General features: G+C 42.3%; 1 protein-coding gene across 2 annotated transcripts in view; it reads left to right on the top strand.

Moving 5' to 3' along the window:
• Positions 1–8,051, top strand: part of Glt1d1 (glycosyltransferase 1 domain containing 1) — a 71,718-nt gene that overhangs the window by 16,111 nt on the left and 47,556 nt on the right. For both annotated transcript variants that reach the window (XM_005344522.2, XM_026788089.1), the window contains exon 4: positions 5,931–5,982. In XM_005344522.2, the coding sequence (XP_005344579.1) occupies positions 5,931–5,982 (52 nt within the window). The remainder of the gene's footprint in view (positions 1–5,930; positions 5,983–8,051) is intronic.

Below are 8,051 nucleotides of genomic sequence, written 5' to 3' on the forward strand. Positions count from 1 at the left end.
AGAAAAGTAACCCATTAGTGAATATTTGATGTGGGAGTGTCATATATCAATCTGTTGATTTCATTGGTTAAGCAATAAAGAAACTGCTTGGCTCTGATAGCTTAAAACATAGGTGGGAGGAGTAAACAGAACAGAATGCTGGGAGGAAGAGGAAGTGAACTCAGAGACACCATGCTCCGCTCTCCCGGGTAGACATGATAGCTCTGCTCTCTGAGGCAGATGTGATTCAGCTCCGACCCAGGATAGACGTAGGCTAGAATGTTCCCAGTAAGCACACCTTGGGGTGCTATACACATGATTGGAAATGGGCTAGTCCAGGTGCGAGAGTTAGCCAAGAAGAGGCTACATATAATGGGCCAAGCAGTATTTAAATGAATGCAATTTGTGTGTTGTTATTTTGGGGCATAAGCTAGCCAGGCTGCCGGGGTGCTGGGGACGCAGCCCTGCCGCTCATATTACAACAAATATTCCTTACTTCTTGCACATTTTAAAAATATATTATCTTAGCCGGGCGGTGGTGGTGCACGCCTTTAATCCCAGCACTCGGGAGGCAGAGGCAGGCGGATCTCTGTGAGTTCGAGACCAGCCTGGTCTACAAGAGCTAGTTCCAGGACAGGCTCCAAAACCACAGAGAAACCCTGTCTCGAAAAACCAAAAAAAAAAACCAAAAAACAAAAACAAACAAAAAAATATATTATCTTTCTATTTGCATGGTTCATGCTGCACAACCCTAAAGAAGAAAAGTAATCCCGTTTACTAGAAACATTATTGAACAAATCTATCTTGCAGTATTATCTTTAGGGTTATTTATCTCTTTGTTATTAAAACAAATATTGATTTTTTTATTTGGGGGTAATTGATTACGGCCAGTGGGCAAGAGCGACGCATGAATCATGGATTTCTTGTTTGACATCACATAGCTCATGTTTCTGTAAACGAGGTATTGAGCCTGCCTGGCTTCTTAATGAACATTTCATTTTTAATTAAACACTTTTTAAGTTGGTGTATTTTTTCTGTGGGGTTGTGTGAATTTTTTTCAGTATTTTGAACCTTTATTCCATGTAGTATAGTATTCTATTTTAATTTTGGATTAGGTTATCAGCTTCTAAGAATTATAGTAAGTATTTGGTATTATATTATAAATATCAAAATTCAATGAAGTGTTTCTGAAAATTAGGATCATTTTGTTTCTGAGTATACCTGAAAAAGAATACTTGCCACTTGTTATTGTTCACTTAAAAATTCTTTTCCTTTATTTTTATTTTTTGTGTATGAGTATTTTTCTGCATATGTGTCTGTGGACTCTGTGTGCAATGTTCTTAAGGGGCAGAAGAGGCCGTCAGGTCTGGGACTGGAGTTACAGACGGTTGTAAACCACCACGTGGGTGCTAGGGATTGAACTCAGGTCGTCTGGAAGAGCAGCCAGTGCTCGTAGCCACTGAGCCATCTCTCCAGCCAGCCTCAGTCTTCTCTCTTCTCAGATATATCCTGGGTAGGAGGGTAGAAACCCTTTCAACTTATGGAACCCCTTCTCTGCCATTGCGTTAAACTCTTAGATGTGTTTGAGTCTGCTCCTGGCCTCAAGTTCACTTTTGAGCTCCTGTTCTTTTTCTCGTTTGCCAATATAGTTTTTTTGTTATTTGTTTGTTTATTAATTTTTATTGAGTTCTACATTTTTCTCTGCTCCCCTCCCTGCCTCTCTCTTCCCCTTCAATCCTCTCCCAAGGTCCCAATTTACTCAAGAGATATTGTCTTTTTCTACTTCCCATGTAGATTAGATCTATGTGAGTCTCTTTTAGGATCCTCATTATTGTCTAGGTTTTCTGGGATTGTGATTTTGGGCTGGTTTTCTTTGCTTTATGTTTAAAAACCACTTATGAGTGAGTACATGTGATAATTGTCTTTCTAGGTCTGGGTTACCTCACTCAAAATAATGTTTTCTAGCTCCATCCATTTTCCTGCAAAATTTAAGATACCATTTTTTTTTTTCTGCTGTGTGGTACTCTATTGTGTAAATGTACCACATTTTCCTTATCCATTCTTCACTCAAGGGGTATTTAGGTTGTTTCCAGGTTCTGGCTATGACAAACAAAGCTGCTATGAACATAGTTGAGCACATGTCCTTATGGTACAATTGCACATCCTTTGGATATATACCCAAAAGTGGTATTACTGGGTCTTGAGGAAAATTGTTTCCTAATTTTCTGTGAAATCACCACACTGACATCCAAAGGGGTTGTACCAGCTTGCATTTCCACCAGCAAGCAGAAGTGTTCCTTTTTCCTCACAATCTCTCCAGCATAAGTTGTCATCAGTGTTTTTGATCTTGGCCATTCTTACAGCTGTAAGGTGGAATCTCAGAGTTGTTTTGATTTGCATTTTTCTGATGACTAAAGATGTTGAACATTTCCTTAAGTGTCTTTCAGCCATTTTAGATTCCTTTGTTGAGAGTTCTCTGTTTAGGTTTGTACTCCATTTTTTTTTATTGGATTATTTGTTCTTTTGACGACCAATTTCTTGAGTTCTTTGTGTATTTTGGAGATCAGACCTCTGTCTGATGTGGGGTTAGTGAAGATCTTTTCCCATTCTGTAGGCTGTCGTTTTGTCTTGTTGACTGTGTCCTTTGCTTTACAGAAGCTTTTCAGTTTCAGGAGGTCCCATTTATTAATTGTTTCTCTCAGTGTCTGTGCTTCTGGGGTTATATTTAGGAAGTGGTCTGCTGTGCCAACACATTCAAGTGTACTTCCCACGTTTTCTTCTATAAGGTTCAGTGTGGCTGGCTTTATGTTGAGGTCTTTGATCCATTTGTATTTGTTTTGTGCACGGTGATAGATATGGGTCTATTTTCATTCTTCTATATGTTGATATCCAGTTATGCCAGCACCACTTGTTAAATATGTTTTCTTTTTTTCATTTGATAATTTTTTGCTTCTTTTTCAAAAATCAGGTGTTCGAAGGTGTGTGGATTAATATCCGGGTCTTCTATTCAGTTCTATTGGTCCTCTTGTCTGTTTTATGCCAGCCAATATAGTTTTAATCATTGTACTTTGGATATGTGCCAGTGTGTAATGCAAGTCTCCGCTCTGCATTCTTTATCTTGAATGGTTGCTACTCAGTAACATGCATATTTGATTTTGTCTTAGTCAGGGTTACTATTGCTGTGATGTCATGAATCACCATGACCAGAAGCAAGCTGGGGAGAAAGGGTTTATTTGGCTTACCCTTCTACATCACAGTTTATCATCTGGAAGTCAGGACAGGAACTCAAATAGGGCAGGAAGCTAGAAGTGGGAATTGATGCAGAGGCCATGGAGGAGTGCTGCTTACTGGCTTGCTCCTCATGGCTTGCTCAGCCTGCTTTCTTAGAGAACCCAGGACCACCAGCTTGGGGGTGGCACCATCCATAATGTGCTGGGCCCTCCTGCATCAATCACTAATTAAGAATATGCTCCATAGGCTTGCTTGATCTCATGGAGGCATTCTCTAAACTGAGGTTGAGGTTCCCTCCTCTCTGGTGACTTTAGCTTGTGTCAAATTGCCATAAAACTCTCCAGAACAGTTACTTTCTTCACTGCTGCGACAAAATCCTTGACAGAAGCTACTTAAGGAAGGACGGAGGTGTGGTATTGGGCACGCTAGAGGCAGGGACGGAAGGATCTCTAAGTTCAAGGCCAGCCCAAGCGTACGCAGAAAAACTCTGTCTCTAAAAGGGGGGAGGGTAGCCGGGCGATGGTGGCGCTTGCCTTTAATCCCAGCACTCGGAGGCAGAGGCAGGTGGATCTTGGTCTACAGAGCTAGTTCCAGGACAGGCTCCAAAGCCACAGAGAAACCCTGTCTCGAAAAACCAAAAATAAATAAATAAATAAAATAAAATAAAAAATAAAAGGAGCCGGGCAGTGGTGGCGCACGCCTTTAATCCCAGCACTCAGGAGGCAGAGGCAGGCGGATCTCTGTGAGTTCGAGACCAGCCTGGTCTACAGAGCTAGTTCCAGGACAGGCTCCAAAACCACAGAGAAACCCTGTCTCGAAAAAGAAAAAAAAAAGGGGGGGGAGGGTTATTTTGGGTTACAGTTTAAAGGTACTGTCCAGTCCATCATGGCAAGGAAGCCATTGTGGCATGAATGTGAGGCAGCTGGCTATGTAGTATTCCCCAAGTCAGAAAGAAAAGAACAAACAGATGTTGATACTCAGTTCATGCCGTCCGTTTTATTCAGCCCAGGGCCCCAGCCCTTGGCATGGTGCTGCCCACAGTCAGGCTGGGTCTTCCCAACTCAGTTTTTCTAGTCTAGATATGCTTTCATAGATAGGTCCAGAGATCTGTTTCTTAGATGATTCCATATCCTGTCTTGATAGATGGTGGTTGATGGAATGACCTTGACTTAGATCCCAACTCGAAAATCTTTCTGTGTAACAGTCATAGACTTACGTGTATCCTTAAAGTTATCGTCTGAAAAAAAAAATTCCTGTCTGATGCTATTATAATTCAGTTGTGGGTTTTTCTCACCTGGTTTGGTAAAAAAGGAATATCTTTATGTAATTCTTATGCAAGAGATGTCCCACACAACTCAGTTAAAATGTATCTGTTGCACTCTTTTCATGGCAAAGGCAATCTTTTAAAATACATTTATTTAGTGTGTGTGTGTGCACGCATGCGCATGTGTGAGCATGCTATAACTCTCATGGGGTGTCAGGGAACAACTTGTGGGAGTTGGTTCTTTCTTTCCACCATGTGGAATCCCAGGAGATCAAACTCCTGTGATAAGACTTGACAGTTTCTTCCTGCCGAGCGATCTTTAGTGGTTTGGTAAACAGCCTTAAATATAGGTCCCCCATTTTCTTAATGCTGGAGCCCCTTAGGTGTGGGGACATTTCATTTGGATTTTAGTAAATAAAGCTTGCCAGAAAAGTAAAACAGCCACACTGGCCAGCCTTTGATGACACACACCTTTAATCCCAGTAGCCACACGAGTTTGCCATAGAAACCAGGCGGTAGTGGTGCATGCTCTTAATCCCAGAGCTAGAGAGGAATATAAGACAGGAGGAGACAGTTCTCACACACAGTCTCATTCTGAGGTTTCCGGGAGGCAGGATCACCATTTTTGGACCGAGATTGAGGTTTAGAGCCAGTGGCTTGTTGCTTTTCTTTTCTGGTCTTCAGGTTAAACTCCAATATCTGTCTCTAAGATTTTATTAATTGTGCTTCACTTAGGACTTACTGACTTTTTTCTTCTATTGTTTTTTTAAAATTTATTTGTATATATAAACCTGAATGTGTGTGTGTGTGTGTTACATGGCTTTAAGATGTAAGTATTCCCATTATCATACAGGCATCTTGGGCAGATATGGGCAGTATAGCACACACAGAATTCCCTGGTCACACACCCGTGTCATATGCCCCTTGCCCTGGTGTGCTGCTCATAGCATATTAACTACGTCACCTACTGAATTTGGTTTTCTGGCTTTTGATGTTTAAAAAAAACTGTAAATGTACGTTAGTGTGCATGCTGTGTGCACGCAGGTGTCAGAGAGGGTGTCAGGTACCCAGGAGCTAGTTAGTACACAGGTGTTTGTGAGCCGCCCCACGTGGTTGCTGGAAACTGAATCCAGGTCCTCTGGAAGAGCAGTAAATATTCTTAACTACTCAGTCATCGCCCTAGCTCTGGCCCTTGGTGTTTAATCTCTGCTTTTTCTAGCATTATTAGAAAGGAAGAAGAGAAATAAAAGGTTTCGAGCATCGTTGAGTTTATCTCCCTCCCACAACTTTTTCTGGTGTGGGTGGAGACGGGGCCCTAATGGACGGTGACCGGGAGTAATGACAACGGATGGAATTGTGCCCCGTCCGTCTCTCATGAGTTGTTGGGAAGTGCGGCCTCAGAGTTGTGTTAATTGAATTCCAGCCTAATTGACTGTTATCTCTATCCATTGACTAGGTTTGCCGTGGCTTTCACAGAGGCAATGAAGGACACAGCGCAGATGCAGTGGGTACGTGTTCTTCTGGAGTCCTTCCGGTAGGGCTTGGGGACAAGGGAGGCTGTCTAGACCGTGGTGGGATGGCACAGTTGTGTGGATACCCTTAAAAAGTTTAGTGATGTTTCAAAGTGTTTTCTTTAATTAATTTTTTGAGAGTTTCGTACAATGTAGGATTTTTTTTTTAAATTAAAGTTTGTATATATGTATATATACACAATGTATATATATACATTTTTTTTTCCTGCATTCTACATACTTGTCTGGTGCCTGGGCCTCCTGGGGCTGGAATTACAGAAAGCTGTAAGCCATTGTATCAGTACTGGGAATCGAACCCAGGTCCTCTGCAGGAACTGTCTGTGTTCTTAGCCAGTGAACCATCTCTCCAGCCCCATACAGGGTTATTGAGCATGTTCACCTCCCCCAACTCCTCCTCCCAGATCTGTCTTCCTTCCATACCCACACAACTTTGTGTTCTCTTTTGTTTTGTAAAACCCTTGAGTCCAGTTGATTCAACATATACTCTTTCATATGGGACATATCCTGAAGTGACATCAACCACCTAGGGGCCACATGCAAAATGAAAGCTGCCTCTTCCTCTCCCAGGAGCCACCAGTTGCCAAAAGCTCCTCAGCTAAGGATGAGACTTTGTGCCTTCTTCCCCCTCCATTCTGAGATTATTTTTAAACTTATTTATCTTTATTTTACGTGCATTGAATTTTGCTTGCATGCATGTTTATGCGAGGTTATCAGATCCCCTAGAACTGGAGTTACAGACAGTTGTGAGCTGCCATGTGGGTGCTGGGAATTAAACCCGGGCCCTCTGGAAGAGCAGCCAGTGCTCTTAACCACTGAGCCATCTCTCCAGCTCCCATGCTGAGACCTTGTCTGGCTTTAGCTTGCATGGGAATTATGCAACTGCTGTGAGCTAACATAGGTAACTACCCTGTTGTGTAAGAAAACATTGTTTTCTTGCAGTCACCCACTGCCTCAGGCTCTTACAGCCTTCTCACCCCCTTTTCTGCAGTGATGCCTGAGCCTTGGGAAGAGGGAATGGGATCTAGCTGTGCCATTCAGGGTTGAGTATTCTGCAGTCTCTCATTCTCTGCACCATGAGCAGTTGTGGGTCTCTGTGTTAATCACCATCTACAGCAAAAAAGATGTTTCTTTCATGAGAACTGAGAGACGCACTAATGTATGGGTATAACAATGCTCCACTATGTACACCAGGCTGGCCTGGAACTTACGGAGAGCGCTTGCCTCTGTCTCCCAGGTGCTGGGATTAAAAGCATATACAATTACACCTGCCTCAGATATGTATAAGCTACAGGATATATGTATATGAATATAGGTATGTGTATATATATATACACACACACATATATGCTACCAAGTATATATAAACACTACCCTGGGGCAGCCAGATCTAAGCTTGGACAGTCCTTTGCCAAGACTAGTAGGCTTGAACAAACAAACAAAAAACATCAAGGGGCTAGCTCAGTGGTTAAGAGCACTTACTCCACCTCCCAAAAACCCAGGTTTTGTTCTGAGCACCCACATGGCAGCTCACAACTATCTTTAACTTATAGTTCCAGATGATCTAATGCCCTCTTTTGACAGGCTTCAAGCATGCGTGTACTACAAATATACACACACAGGCAAAACACTCAGCCACATAAAATAAAAAAAAAAAGTGTAAAGCAAATCCTTTTTTTTTTTTTTCATTTTTTTGGTTTTTCGAGACAGGGTTTCACTATGGCTTTGGAGCCTGTCCTAGAACTAGCTCTGTAGACCAGGCTGGTCTCGAACTCACAGAGATCCTCGAACTCACAGAGATCCGCCTGCCTCTGCCTCCCGAGTGTTGGGATTAAAGGCGTACGCCACCATCGCCCGACAAGCAAATCTTTTTTTTTTTAAATATTTATTTATTTATTATGTATACAATATTCTGTCTTATTTGTTTGCCTGAAGGCCAGAAGAGGGCACCAGATCTCATTTCAGATGGTTGTGAGCCACCATGTGGTTGCTGGGAATTGAACTCAGGACCTCTGGAAGAGCAGGCAATGCTCTTAACCACTGAGCCA

This window comes from Microtus ochrogaster, chromosome 2 (assembly GCF_000317375.1).
Source record: "Microtus ochrogaster isolate Prairie Vole_2 chromosome 2, MicOch1.0, whole genome shotgun sequence".
Taxonomy (NCBI): Eukaryota; Metazoa; Chordata; class Mammalia; order Rodentia; family Cricetidae; genus Microtus; species Microtus ochrogaster.